Source organism: Tubulanus polymorphus, chromosome 2 (assembly GCF_964204645.1).
Source record: "Tubulanus polymorphus chromosome 2, tnTubPoly1.2, whole genome shotgun sequence".
Taxonomy (NCBI): domain Eukaryota; kingdom Metazoa; phylum Nemertea; class Palaeonemertea; order Tubulaniformes; family Tubulanidae; genus Tubulanus; species Tubulanus polymorphus.
Window position 1 is genome coordinate 13918208 of NC_134026.1, and position 15626 is coordinate 13933833.

Here is a 15626-nt window from a genome sequence, read left to right on the forward strand (position 1 = left end):
TTATATCAATCAAGATTTATATACTAAAACCCATTTATTTAATACAACAATTTCGGCACTAGTTTCGTCTACACAATATTCGTATTTAACATACAACTGTAAGGGTAATCTCGACTGACTGTGGTTTTCCTTGCATGAACTGTTATGCCCTATTGCTGAATAATGAAAACGAAAACAGAACGATTTTTCTGAATGCAAAATACTCTGTTGCATAATAGTTATAGATCAAGCGGACTAATGTACGCATCAAAACGTCGCACAGAGAGCAATGCCGGCATTGGTGTCACTATTGAGGCAGGCTGATGATTGCTTGTTTGACTGTTTTTGATTGTTTACGTCGTTCGGACCTTAGTTTTTAACCCTATTGTTTTGTTCATTTAACCTCACGACTGGACGGCCTTTGAAGTGTTGCCTGCACACAAGTGTTGTAAGCAGTCAGCAGGACTCGAACCCACTTGTCACTCAGCACAGATAGTGCATGCAACAGCATCACGCCTTACCTCACTGAGCTACCGAAGCCGCTGGATTGAATTCCGAAAAGAACTACAGTAGCGGCAAATAACCATCGCATATTGCAATTCACGACAAACAATGTTGAAATTTAATCACTGTTATGGTGTTCAATGCGTGGAAAAGATAAAAGTTTTTTTTCCAGCGTGCATTTCAAAGCGAATCTATCTGCTGAGTGGCTGCTACCGCCTGGTGAGTGCGCCGGAGGCGGGTTGGGCATCTTAAAGTGAAAACTTATTGTAGAATATAGCTGAACCGATGGAATTTTACAATAAACTGTCAGTCAACTGATTGATGATACAACATGGTCGTTCTCGGCATACTTTAACAATGATATACCCCCTATAAACAACTATGGTAAAATTGAATAAAATTATCCGTCTTCATTGGTGGAATCATATCATGGTGTTAGCCTACCGTTTACCATTTAATGTTTCGTGACATCATGAAATGGTTTTAACTTTTGTAAAGGCGTTCCCGCACAATCACATAATTTACCTGTACAGGCTTCAGTCAAGAGAAGGCCTGTTGTACCACTGCTCTAGAATTACGTATTCTGACGCCGAAAATTAATCCCAATTAATCCGATGAATACTGATAGTTGGAATAACAGTGATATTAAAACACTATGATATTTATAAATCGGAGGTACATAATTTCATGTTTTTCTATTCAGAAGAGGCCATTCCCCATTCTTTACTGCCAATGTCAATGCGGACATATCACTAGCCGATTGCATAACCCCCTCTCATCCACCAGATAACTAATGAGAAAAATGCGATAGAATAACTTTTTTGGCCATTAAATCAGAAATCTGGCAATGCAATCTTGTTGGGAATAATTGAAAAATTATTTTGAGTCATTTTCAGCTCTGTCTTCTGTTTTACGGGAACGTAGTTACAATTTGAAGTAACTATGAAAATGAGAAGTCAGTGCTTTTTTCGACTACGACTTTCGATCCATTCTACTAGCAATGGCATGAGGTCATAGACATCAACCAATGCTAAAAACCTCAATTAACCCAGACATAATGTTCAAAATGTAGCATTAATTTAGCAATATCGATCTTTTCCCAGGAGTGAATCTACTAAGTATTATGGAAAAGGTATCAATCAGGCAGGTGCTGCCACTATCGGGTGATGAAAGGTTGAGTAGTGGGTTTTCCCCAAGGGTGAAAATGTCTATTAATAAAGTCAGGAAAATAATCGTTTCATAAGAAAATACAAAAAAACAATTTCATTTTCATTTTTATTTCGCCTTCCAACATTAAACCTACCTTCAAAATAAAAAAGCCTGGCCACACGAAATACAGTAAAAACCACATATAAGTCAATGAGTCTTTAACCCCAGGTTTTACCAGCTGAAGAAATATTTATCACGACGTTTATTCATACTTGTCTACTACTTAGTATTTTTCAGGAAACGATAAAATATTCATTGAAAGTTTATTTATTATAAAAACTTTTCATTCAAACACGGTATGAAAACGTAATTATAACGTACACGCATATGTGAGCATTGGTATGCTGTCACGAGTGACTGTGTGTATATAGTGTGTGTAAAGAGATTATATTGATCATACACAGTAGCAATGCAGTGAAAGAAGAGATGGACGCACGTGTATGCCACTGCCATATATTCAATACTCTGACCCGATTTGCGAGCAGTAGAAGAAAACAAACCCGTACTCCCGCTTTTGAAAGTTCATAACCGTTTTCACAGATGTGATGATATACTTTAGCCGTATTTTCATACAGGAAGATAAAACAAATCCGTATTTTGAAAAGAACATATGAAAAACCATAGTTTATATGGACCATCCGTACTTCCGTATTTAGCTATTAAAATCTGTACCAAATACGGAAATACCATGGGGATTAGCAGGTCTGCCCTGGTGAACATAGGCTAAGCCCAATGACCGCGAATCTCACTTCATTCATAGAACATGTTATGAGCTACAACAGTGCAATTGATCATGGTAACAAAATAGGTCTAGGTACCAATATAATAAGGAAATACTAAGCTATTTTACTTTTCAACGCCCCCTGGTGACTACATGGAGTAACAAATGACCTTGAAACCCACCACAATCATTGAACAAGTCATGAGCTACAACTTTTCAATTGATTGTGGTAACAAAATATGCATAGGTACAAATATAATATAGAAATACTAAGTTATTGCATGTTCAATGCCCCCTGGTGGCCATATATAAAAACTAATGAAAAAAACTAATGATCTCATAGAACACGTTATGAGCTACAACTTTCCAATTGATTGTGGTAACAAAATATGCTTAGGTATCAATATAATGTGGAAATACTTTTTTCCACCTACGAATGAGTACTGATGACACCAAGATGGCCGCCAACTGCATCATTAATGGCTGATCAAAAATACCTGTCTCAGGTATAAAAGAACTTCAAAGAATACCCATCACAAATTGCAAATATAGCTGCAAAGCAGAGATAACGGGTTTTCTGCACAGTCTTAGAATCCTGTTCAACGGTGGATTTCGACAAAGCATTTAATAAGGCACAACATCAGCCATTACTAAACAGGCTATTAGGAAACAGTATCAATGATAGGTCACTCAAATGGCTCAGCAGTTATCTCTGAACGAAAACTTGTAGCCCAAATCAACGGAACGCCTCATCTTGGAATAAGTCAGTCTTACTAGTGGAGTCACGCTAGGTAGTATCCTAAGTCGTCTTCTGTTAAATGTCCTGACAAATGACATACACAGTAATCCAAAATATACCAGACCAAGTAAATTTCCAAAACGACCTTAACACGCCGTTCGACCAAGAAACTTAATGTTCCGACAAGAAAATCTTGTTTCAATGAAAACAATTCTGTTCGATTGAACGAAATACTTAATACTTTTGGTTCGGAGAAAAAACTTTTTACAACGTACTTGTTCGAACGAAAAACTTAAGTGTTCTGACAAGAAAATTCTGTTCAAATTAAAACGATTCTGTTCGATTGAACGGTTGTTCGAACGAAAAACCTTTCGTTTGGAGAAAAAACTTTTTACAATATACTTGTTAGAACGAAAAACTTAATGTTCTGACAAGAAAATTCTGTTCAAATTAAAATGATTCTGTTTCGATCGAACGATTGTTCGAACGAAAAACCTTTCGATTGGACAAAAAAACTTTGTTCTAATGATTTTTTCAAATTGGTTCATTCGAACAGAATATTATTGGTTCGAACGAAATAAATTTTGTTCCGAGGAAAGAATTTTCAAGTGAAAGGTCTTTTGAACGAAAAAAAAAGATATTTCTGGGGCTCGGCAGTAACTTAAAGCCGGACGTAGTTCGGCCTTCAGACGCGATGCGATCCTCGCATTGCATCCAATGTTTCGGTGCAAGTCGGTTGCGATACGATTGTCAGCGACTGTGTGCGACTAGTTTCAGCCTGTTGCAAGAGCACGTAGGTCAGTTGTGACAGTCGTGTCGTGTCGCAGAAAGTAGAACACGTGCGACTCATTGTGACTGGCGTTGCTGACAGTCGCAACCCGTCGCAAGGGAGCGTAGGTCGATGAGTCGTTGCGACACAATCGTCGCTGACGGTCGCAGTGAATGGCATTGCAGTGAGTCACAAGCCTTTGCAAGGCCGACCTACGCCCGGCTTAAGTCATTAGGAATAATGAAATACCAGTTTCATTTATGATGAAAAAACTCAAATGAAAAGTCTGGCTTATAAAGCTGTCTGCTCAGAAGAAATTTTCAAAAAAATCTTCACTTTTGGCAATAAAACTGATAATTGTGATTGATCATTGCAAGTCAGAACCAGTTAATCACTAATTAACATGCATTTTAATAAATCTGATTCCTCCTTTACAGTGAACTTAGCATTAACCTAGTAGAGGCTACTAGCCTATGTAGGCCTATGTATATGCGTAGGCCTAACATCTGGACAGATTGGTCGTAGGCCTATTGAATAACAACCCTCCTAAATATCGTAAATTTTGTTTTGAGGGTTCAATCAAATGAGTCCGTTAATAAACGCAACAATTATACTGTGTTTGTTTGAGACAGTAAAGGTCAGTGCCGGTAGGCCTAAAGCCTTAAGGTCGCGTAAAACTCGATAAACACTTCAAGCGACACAGCGAACGATCTCCTTTCCCCCACAGCGAATGCTTACTCCAAATGTCAAGTATGAGTCCAGCATACGGATAGGAGTTTGTTATATACTTGTATTTAGTAAATACCTTGTGCATTTGACAATGATCGGTATGTACTGTAGGAAATATATGAGTATTGATGGTATTGATATAGAGGTCGAGGCCTGCGGCCAAATAAAGTAATATATACTTTCATTTTGATACCTCGTCGACACAACAGCTTTTCTCCGCTATATCTCTTCGGCGTGTTAGTTTAGACCTACAGTCCCCGGTACACTAACGATTTATCTTAGTAAATACACGGTTTGATCTGGTAAAGAAAAATAGGTATTGTTAAACTAACTGCTTGAAGCCCACGGCCAAATCACTGGTAGTAATAAATTAATTTGTACTCGATTTGATTCTCATGATGAGGTGAAACTCGCAGCTGATCCCCGGAACGACGATGTAGTGACACACGTCGATTCGTCGATGTTTACGGCTCGACAGTTTTTTTTAAAATCTAAAGTAGTAAATTTCCTGTGTATCGGTAATATGATTTGATGAGGAAAATGGGCTATTGTTAAAATTAGTTTTATTAACCGCGATTGAATGTGCAATCTTTGGGTAATAAATTTGTTAATTTATGGTTGAATTGATAATCGACGTGACAAGAAACATGCGTTAGATTTCGGAAAGACGACTTAGAAAAACATGTCGGCTCTTTGAATGGGGCTCAATTTTCGATGTTTACGGCCCGACAGTGCTTTTGTAACGATGATTCGTGAAAAAACATGCGATGTATTTGTAGATCTCAGTGAGCTGAACGATACCATACGGATTGTATCGACAACAGCGGCAAGGTAACAAAGCCTTTGTTCTTTTAGTGAAAATAGTGTGAGATAAAATAATAATAATAAGAAACACGCGAATCTCAACAGGGTTTTCTGTGATGTAACAGAAAACCCTAATAATCACGCGAATCTCAATAGGGTTTTCTGTGATGTAACAGAAAACCCTAATAAGAAACACGCGAATCTCAATAGGGTTTTCTGTGACGAAACAGAAAACCCTAAATATAGCTGCAAGCAGCGATAACGGGTTTATGCCTTTCTGGATAGAATGTCGTTCAGGGATGCGAGCAAAGATTTCACCCGAAATCAGTTGTTACATTCCTATTACGATTACGATTTTATTTACACTCCAACCATTTCCATGGTATATGGAGGAAAACTATTACACATGTATATACAAATATTTACAAAACAATACTGTAGTGATTAAAATTTAGAGAATGAAAACTTAACAAAATATATATACATCAACTATTTACAATACTATATGTACTATTGGAGGGATCTATATACATCTAAGCCGGTTATAATGAATTTAGCTAATTTGACCGCTGGGTTTTTCAGAATATCAAGGATATTAAAGGTATTCAAATTCAAATAGTTTTTCCGGGGTTCGTTCAGTAAGGTACAGTCAAACAGAAAATGGGATTCATCACCTAAAGTATTACAAGTGGGGCATATTCTATCGGCTCTGTCTAAATGGTTTGAAAATTTGTTCACAGGTATAATATAGGACCCGACCCTAAATTCAAATAAACTAGTTCCTAAGTCATCACCAAGTTCTATTATATACTTCTCTAACCTAATACCATTTTTATATTGCCTAAAGTTTGTGTATATCGGATTAGTATTTATGGCAGATACGGTTTCTTGAAGGTGCTGGTCACGGAGTATCTGTTTTATTCGTTTTGAAAAAGATTTACTGTAAGTCATGAATTGCTGCATCCAAATGCAGGACAAACCACAGTCATCAAAGGTTTTCTTTATATATGATAACCAAGGGCTCTTAAATTTATCCCTTAAAAATAAATTGAAAGATATTTTATAAAGTATTGAATTAAGTTTGGTTTGCTTTCCAGATACTGTTTTTACCCAAATGTTAACAATCCTGCGTCTAACATCTATATTCAAAGGATAACGTCCTAGCTCTGATAAAACTTGTAAGTTGCGAGAATATTTCGTCACTTTCATTAAGATTTTACAGAAGAAGCAATGAACATTTTCTAATTAATCAAGATTTTCGTATCCCCAGATCTCACACCCATACATGGCTATTGGTGCAACTCACATATCAAATAATTTAAACATAACATCTATGGACAATTTCAAACGTCTGCCTTTTTGAACGATCGAAAACATAGCTCTCATAGCTTTATCGTAAAAATACTTTTTTGCCTTAGCAAAGTTACCATTCCAAATAAATTTCACTCCGAGATAAACATAATCTTCAACTACCTCAAACTGTTGATCACCAAACATAAATTTCGAAATCATTTTTATCTGGGATTTACTTCGCGCAAATACGAGTACTTTAGTTTTCTCTGAATTTACAGTGAGACCATTAGCGGCACAATATTCAAATAAGGTTCTAAGTGTAGCTGAAGAGATTTCTCATCCTCAGCAAGAATAACTGTATCATCTGCGTATAGTATTATGAATAAATTCAGTAAAGTATCAATATCAGGGTCACGATTCAAATTTAGTTTTTCAATAAATGACAAAGTCGGTTTTCCACGATCAATGAAAAATTCTTCAATGTCGTTTAAGAATAACGAAAAGATGATAGGTGAGAGATTTTCGCCTTGTCTTAACCCTTTCGCTGCGTACACGCTTGCACCGCCCCCTACGTAAGGTATTTTCCGAAAAATTCGATTTTTTTCAAATTGTTTTTAACCCCGATTTTTCGTGTTTTTATCGAAGATTATGATGTTATTTAGTGAAAATCAGTAAAAAATCATACCAACAGCCTTTTCTGTAGGGGGGGGGCGTGTTGGGGGGGGGGTCAGGATGGGTTAGAAATTTTTTTTTTCAGTTTTTCACCCAAGTGCCTATCTCAGTCTTTGGTGATTGATGCTACGGTGTGGATGAAAGAAATTCAATTGATATGGGATATCCTTTTCCGCTGGTAGAGGTACGTAAGTGGGGAGCCATCTCAATCCCGCGCAAATTACCATGTGCTCAACAGGCTGACAGCACCAACTACTGACGCATTTTCGCCATCTGTTGTTTAGAAAGCTAACTATCTTGTCTTACATGCGTTTCCATACTGTTTGCTGTGTACGCGTTCGAGTTATAAATCAATAGGTGCATGACGTTTCTACAACGTCATACGCACAGCACGTGTCACTCATATGACGTTTCCAAAACGTCACACGTAGCGAAAGGGTTAAGCGTCTATCAGCTGCAAAGTATTGTGACATGCAACCATTAAATTTAACACATGATTTTATGGAATTATACATATTTTTGACCACATTGAAAAAGTTTCCATTAACACTGTTAGCAATTAAGTTTCGCCATAACGTTACCCTACAAATCGAGTCGAAAGCTTTCTTAAAATCAACAAAGGCGCAAAAAAGTCTTCTTCCCTGACAAAGATACAGCTCTACGATTGTTTTAAGCGTGTAAATATGATCAATGGTGGAATATTTCGAACTGAAGCCAGCCTGGGCTTCACTTATAATGTCATTCGTATCTAGGAATGTTGACAATCTTTGATTTAGGATACTTGTAAATAACTTACCACGACAGCTAACTAAGGTAATACCTCTATAATTATCAGGATAAGAGGGATCGCCATTCTTTTTGAAAATGGGTTTGATGACGCCTATAGACCACATCTCAGGAACATATCCTGTTATAAGAACTAAATTGAATAATTTTTGTAATATATCAACTAAAAATGGATATCATTTGTGATTCCATCAATGCCTGGGGCCTTATTGTTTTTGAGTAAAGAGATAGCCTTAATTACTTCATCACTGGTTATATCACTGTTCAAAATTTAATTGTCATAGACAGGAGGGTCACCCACGTCTGGGGGCTCATCACCGTCATCGGTTTCATTGTTAACATTATTCAAATCATTTAATCTCATAAAATGTTGAAGAAAAATATCGATATCTATATTAGCCTCATTATTTTTTGTTCCGCTCGCAGAGTTTAGCATCGACCAATACTTTTTTGGGTTATTAATTTCGCATTCTCTCAATTCCTTTCCGTTTTTTTGAAAGAGTCCCACCTAGGGGTCAACTCACAACATGGATATGTTGACCCACATGTGCTACTACGCGCAAAATACTAATGTGCCAGGTTTTGGGGGAAATAACATCGAGCAGAACGAAGCTACAGTGTTTTTACCATTCCCTAGTGACAGTTTAAGCGCATATTCGGTTATTATTAGTTCCGAAAAAAAGTCGACTAGATAAGAAAACCGAATTTGGCCCAAAGCACAAATTTGGCCTATAGGGTAAACTATGCAGGAGGGAAGGCCTCATAGTGTTACTATTAGTAGAGGAGTGAAAAGTCCGTCTGACAAGTCAAGCGATCAGTTGGGGACTACAATTCACATATGAAATTGACGTCCAATAACCATTATAAAAACATAATCACGAACGGTACCATCACTCCCCATTACTGACTGTCACTGGTCTCTGGCTAGCAAACATTCTTTATCGGTGCAGTGGGTAGGTATTTTCAACTTACTTTGTTCTTCTATGACATTACCATCGCCGCTGCGTCACGATGTGATGTACATATACAAGAAACCTCCAATTTGTAATGTATGTGATGTATAAACGGACTTTAGACCGGTTAATATCGACGATAACAAGGTATCACCGACGCTGACATTTTCTGACACTATCTAGTATGACCCACCTTTTGGACTGGACCAATTCAATTCAATTAAGAAAACGCGCACTGGTACAGTAAATAAATAAACCGCTGTTGATTTTTCGAAGTATTGATATCCACGAACAAAACTATACTATTATAGAATGTTTAAAAGGAACTGCTTTTAATAACAGTATGAATAAACTTACTTCACAAACAAGGAAGTACATTTTTAACTTGTGAATGGTCGAACCCCAGTTATTCACAGTAACCTGTGATTTGGATATTCTCGGAGCCTTCCTTCATTATTTATTAATGAAATGACGTCACAAACTTTCAGATTCGCGCCATGATTGATGATTGCTATTTCCACCGGTGTTATCTTTAAGTAACTTCAAGTTTAAAATAGGAAGCACAGTACATCCATAGAAACTACGCGCAGAAAGAGACTGTTATATTATTATCAGAGTTTAACATTACGTTTCAAAGGTGTTAGTAGTCAAAAGCTAATAGAAGATGATTTTTATGTGACGAAACTCAGTGGAAAATATGTTAAAATAATAATCAGCAGGAATCCAATAGAGTTTCTGCCGAGGCAGCAGAAACCCTAATAATCTCGTGAATCTCAATAGGGTTTTCTGTGATGTAACAGAAAACCCTAATGAAAAATGGCAAACCATTAGGAAGTTACAAGACTCAGAATTCAGGCCAAAAATTGAAATTTTTGGGCACAAAAAAGGTCACAGGACAGCCATCTTGACATGATCACAGAGCTACAAAATTCCTCTATGTTAGGAATGTTTCTCAATATATATCACATTTCTAATGAGTATAAGCTTGGAGTAATCATCAAAACTGAAGGGTGATCCTCGTCTCGAATCGACACGAAAATTGATAAAATACATGAATCGATTTTTTGATTGCTTGAATGTGTCAAATACTGTTGATAGTATTCATCAACGCAATAAGTATATTGCACCATTCACAAGAGAAAACCTGGACAGATTAGATGTAAGCATAATCTCGGAGTCAGTCGTGCATTCAATTAATAAACTTGGTTGCTAAAGATTGCAAATTTTTTATTTCTCATTTTTTTCAGTGGTTGGAGAATAAATTCATACCATTCTTTGAAAATTGGGAAATTCAGTGCCTCCGAAAAGTCGATTTGCCAATCGGATTACGAAGAAGAATGTGTTTAAGTCGAGAAACACTTGAAGGACTGCGAATAACTGGTAAGTTTCATTGATGGATATCATATTATTTATTACATAAACAATTACACTGTATGTACATATACATAATACATTGTATGGTTTGAAATCAAAAACTATATGAAATGCTTTGTTACAGTCAAATCCGCTGTCAATTTGATTTATGAGCTTTTGAATGAAGATGGTGTACAGTACGTATTGACAGCAAAATTTAATCAGAGATATACTATAGCAAGCAACGTAGATGTGGAGGCTCAAATGATAACCCGTCCGTGAAAGAGTTTCAACAAAATGCAAGAAAACTGCTTGTTGCATGTTCCAAGACAATAAAAGGTTCTGCGAGAGGAAACTGCACAATCATTCAAGAAAATGGCGAATCAGTCATCAATTCAGCACCTATACCTAGACGAAGATCAACTCATTAAATGGTAAAAATTCAATGACACTCATTCTGAGTTTTTAATTTTTTCTTAAACATTTTTCTCGTTTTTTGGCAGTTTAACCATCTTTCTGTGACAGGTACATGTACGCGCGACTGAAAGCATGAAGTCGCACTGTAACCCAGCAGTCAACCACTTTAGCTAACAACGAATCTTTAATTGAATCACATTCTGTATTTGCCACTAGTAATGACCAGCTTGTTAGTATTGAATCGTCATTCAAAACTGTCTCTTCAACATTTGAACGCAAATCTTGACGAAGTCTCATAACATTATTTGTCTTTAAGATTGGATTAATAATGGTTTCTAACGTTTCAAAGAACCTGTATGCAGTCGCTGACATCTCGAATAAACCCCCCCTGTTCACAATTTCTGTCCATTTCTTGGTATATACCATGAAATTTTGTGTACTTGACACTCCCGGAGACACTTCCCATAACTTAATTAAGTTCGTAAATATATGTGCATGTTGATTTTTACATTTTCTGTAGTGATTAATCAGCTTGGCACATACATAACCACCCAAATAGTACACGACTTGCTTTTCAGTCTCTGTCAAGGTCAAATTACCTGCATTTATTTCCAGTGATTGTTTATCAGGATTTGTGTACCTTTTTTCAGAATTTCTTTAAGAAGATTTTCAAGAATTATCTGTATGAGAAAATGGTCACTACCCATGGAAGGAGTTTCTGATGCTGTTTTGAACCTTTGTATAAAATTCATGGCTGGTGCCAAAGTAGCTACTTCATGAAATTTCGAAAAGACTGCGATTTGTTTTTTTGGAAACTGTGTTTTATTGTCTCCCGCTGTCACAGCAATCCAAATTTTTTCCAAAAGTTCTGTTAACAAGTGTCTTTATAATTCGGGTTTTCAGTTAATTTTAAAACTGTGGTAGCATTTTCCAAAAGTTCCGAATTATTTATATCCGAGTTAAGAATATCCTTTACAGCATCACAAAATAGCTGAATTTTTTCCTGTTGGAGCTCACTCAATGAATATTTTGCCTTGTCTGAAAATGAAATAATATGATGTTAAAATATTATTATTATATATTATATAGAGCAATTAATTATTAATATTAAATTATTATTAATGCAAAAAATAATTATTTTAAATCACCATGCGGGAATACTTACTCTGAAAGTTCTGAGTTCTTTTTTTCGTTTCTTTACTGTTGGAACATTTGATTTCTTCTGAGATTTTACTTGAAGCTCTTTGACTTTGTCATCCTTTATCGAATTTGAGGAGTCTTTCAGAACAGTGTGTTCAGCAGCTTGCCCTACAAGAAAGAATAAAATATCTGTACTTACAAACGATTATTTCGTGAAGATGATTAGATCCAGATGGAGAGACACAAAATTGCAACGACCAACCTTTTTTGCAATTGGAACACAGAAAAACTCCGGCGTTCTCGTCCAATCGTTTTTTCAAATTCGGCACACATGGCATATGATACCAAACTGTGCTGCAAGCATGTGATTCGCACGCAATTATATCGTCCAATTCTTGAGACTTACATGAACAGTAAATTTCAAATAAATTCGAAATATCACTGTCTTCAGATTCGGAATTATTCTCAAAATCAGATTGACTAAACCCGTACGCTATGTTATCATTCGCCATTTTGTCCAGTGTTATTTACTAGTTGCTAAGCGCCGAGTTACGCCGAGTGCTGACGGAAATTGCCGAAGTGGAATCCCCGCCCACTGTGTAGCAGGTGCGCGATGATTGACTGCAACTATGATACGCTGCGCGAAATGAATAGGCGAGCTCTCTCCAGTCAAATGATTACTCCAAGGTATAAGTAACCATAATAGTGGACACACTTAGTTGTTTGGTGAGTGGTGCTACAGTACATGCAATAAGAATTGTTAACATGACATTGTTATGCTGCATTGTTCCTACCTTTTACATTAATGGGTACTTTCAATTTAGCTAATGAAAGAAATGCTCCAACAACACATGCTCCACCACCCATATCAGCTCGCATTTTATCCATGTCTTTACTCATTTTAAGAGATATACCACCGCTGAAAAGAGACCACCATAATTGTTAATAAAGGACCAATGGTCCAGTGGCTCGCCAAACTGGTGTGGGGAAGTTAAAAATCTGTCAAGTAGCCTACTGGTACGCAAAAATTCATTTTATTGACAATTAAACAAGAAAAAAATATATGAAAAGGACTCAATTTTGGTCAGTGTGAACTTTTGATGATAACTGACTACAGGAGAATGATATATTCCAATAATTGATTATGGGCCTTTTGTCAGAACAAATGTTCAAAATTCTAATACATCCCTTGAACGACCTGAAACAACTAAAACTATGAGTGACCCGCTAAGATACGGTACAAACTTGGTGAAGGCCTGGGTTTCATTGGAGGTTTTTCATTATCATATATGGACCAATCATTACAGAAGCTCTACAAGTTCTTCAAATTTGAGGCCAGTGCCGGTTACTGATGAAACAAAGTTTATCGATTGACATCGTTTTTAATAATTTCACGACATTGAACACGAGAGTATATTGCGATATTGCCTACGCGACTGTACACGACTGTTTTCAACGCGAACGCTCATCACTGTGCCGTAGTTAACAAACTAATACTCATAATCAAGCTCCAAAACGGATCGCTAATACTTCAGTTAATGATGATTAAACAAGTATTCCAGTCGTGTATATATCAGACTCATCTCTAAAAATCCGATGCTATCAGTAAATCAGCCGTGTGGCGAACACGTAAGTAAATTTCTGCATTTTAAAACCACATTTTCGTTAGATATCTTGATGCAATGTTACCTTATGCATGGAATATCAAAACTAGATGAATTATTGAACACATCGCACACATTAAATTGTTATACCATACGCCTTAAGTATCAGTATTTGCGCAAGAAATGATGAATATCAACCTATTCAATCGTATATCGTTCACGTGAACACCTGCTGATCTCTGCGACTAAGCCAATCATAGAGGAGTCTTTGCTTTCTGATTGGCTTTTTAAACAGATATTTTTGTGATCAGATTTTCGCGAAAAAGGTCATACAAATTTTGACAAGGCCCTCTTTCAAAATTCAGCTTCATAGGGGTTGGAGAATGGATAATGCTTTGATGAATGATTAGTAAGAATATATGCTCAGTTGCACAGTCAAAGAGCCTTTACTCTGGAAAACATGATATTTAAATTTGCTCCATTTGTATAGTAATAGGCTCAGCCTACCACTGGCCTAAAAACGTACTGCGATTTTACATATTTGGCTCAATGCCAACTTCAATATGGCTAACAAAGGTAAACCAAAAAGCCTCAGAATGCATGTAATAATCATAAGTTCTGGTTTAAGCCAAATCAAATCAAACTTTGGTTATTTCTCACTAAACTAACCTATTGCTAGAAAGTTGGGGGTCAATGGTGATATTTTAGAGGCTCCCCTGGTCAAGTTTAAGATCAATAAGTGCCTGGGTTCAGTTGCATAGTCCCGGCTAAGACTTGTTTTGGGCCCTCTCCCCAAAATATTTTGAAATTTCAAGGGGTTTTTGACGCATCTGAGGCCCATTTTCCAGCATTGACTAATGACAAAACAAGAGGACCATAGAGTCCATATGGTAGGAGAGAGTTTAGTAGTGAGTGGATGCATGAGATGTCATCAGTGAAAACAAATACATGTTTCCAGGGTTTCTGTGATGTTGTCTATTACCATTTAACGGACATTTCCCACAGCAAAAGTAGTCCTATTTTCCCGACATCCTGAAAAATTCTTTGAGGAATTGTGAAAATAAATTGATTATTTGTTCTATAAAGGTATTATTGCGTTTTTAGTTTAGTTTATTTCAATGTAACGATCTGGTTCAATAACAAAATAGTGTCAGCGCAGAGGCCATATCTAACTTCCCTACAAAGTATTGAGTAATTGCCCAATCCTTCCCATCCTATAATTTCCATAATGGTATATTCAACACGATAGCCAATGAAACTGCGAGAACGCCTAACTTTGAAATCCGCAGTTTCTTTGTAGATTCACACAGGCGAACAAGGTAAAGGCGCAGCCATCAGAACTCGCGAGCGCCAAAGGTGCGAAGCAATTTTAGGGGGGTTTGGGGCCTCCCCCAAGAAAATTTTAGAAATTAAAAGCATTCTCCGAGCACTTATAGCGATCTTGAACCCATGAACGACCTTTTATCTTTTGGAAGGTAATGGCTATTTCCAATGTGGCACATCCTCATTCTATAACAATCAGCATCTCATGCAATACGGGTCGACCCCTGAATTATTGCAGTTAAAATGCGCCGATGAATGCTCACTAAAAATCATCACACAGTGTACATCTTAAGGTGCTCACCACGTACGCGCGCGGCAACAGCAGTAGGCCTATATACATTACTACAGTTGCCACCCGCGTGTCTGTTCGCAACCGATCATTAACCCTTTCAATGCTGACTAATCATTACCCTATAGTCCTGGAGATAATTTGAAAATTTGAAAAATTCCACCCTAGTGTGTTGAATAATGGGAATACCACTATAGGGTGTCTACGCCGCGGCACAGTTTATTGTTATGAATATAATGTTACTATTATTTCACTATGTTTGACAGGTGCTAACATCATTAAATAGAGATAACAAGAGGCCCACGGGCCTTGTACCTTCATGACGCAGTAGAAGAAGAATGA

General features: G+C 36.9%; 1 protein-coding gene across 3 annotated transcripts in view; it reads right to left on the reverse strand.

Annotated features, from left to right (window-relative positions):
* Window positions 1-15626, reverse strand: part of LOC141900754 (cytosol aminopeptidase-like) — a 139755-nt gene that overhangs the window by 60647 nt on the left and 63482 nt on the right. For all 3 annotated transcript variants that reach the window (XM_074787781.1, XM_074787782.1, XM_074787780.1), the window contains one exon: window positions 12863-12987. In XM_074787781.1, the coding sequence (XP_074643882.1) occupies window positions 12863-12987 (125 nt within the window). The remainder of the gene's footprint in view (window positions 1-12862; window positions 12988-15626) is intronic.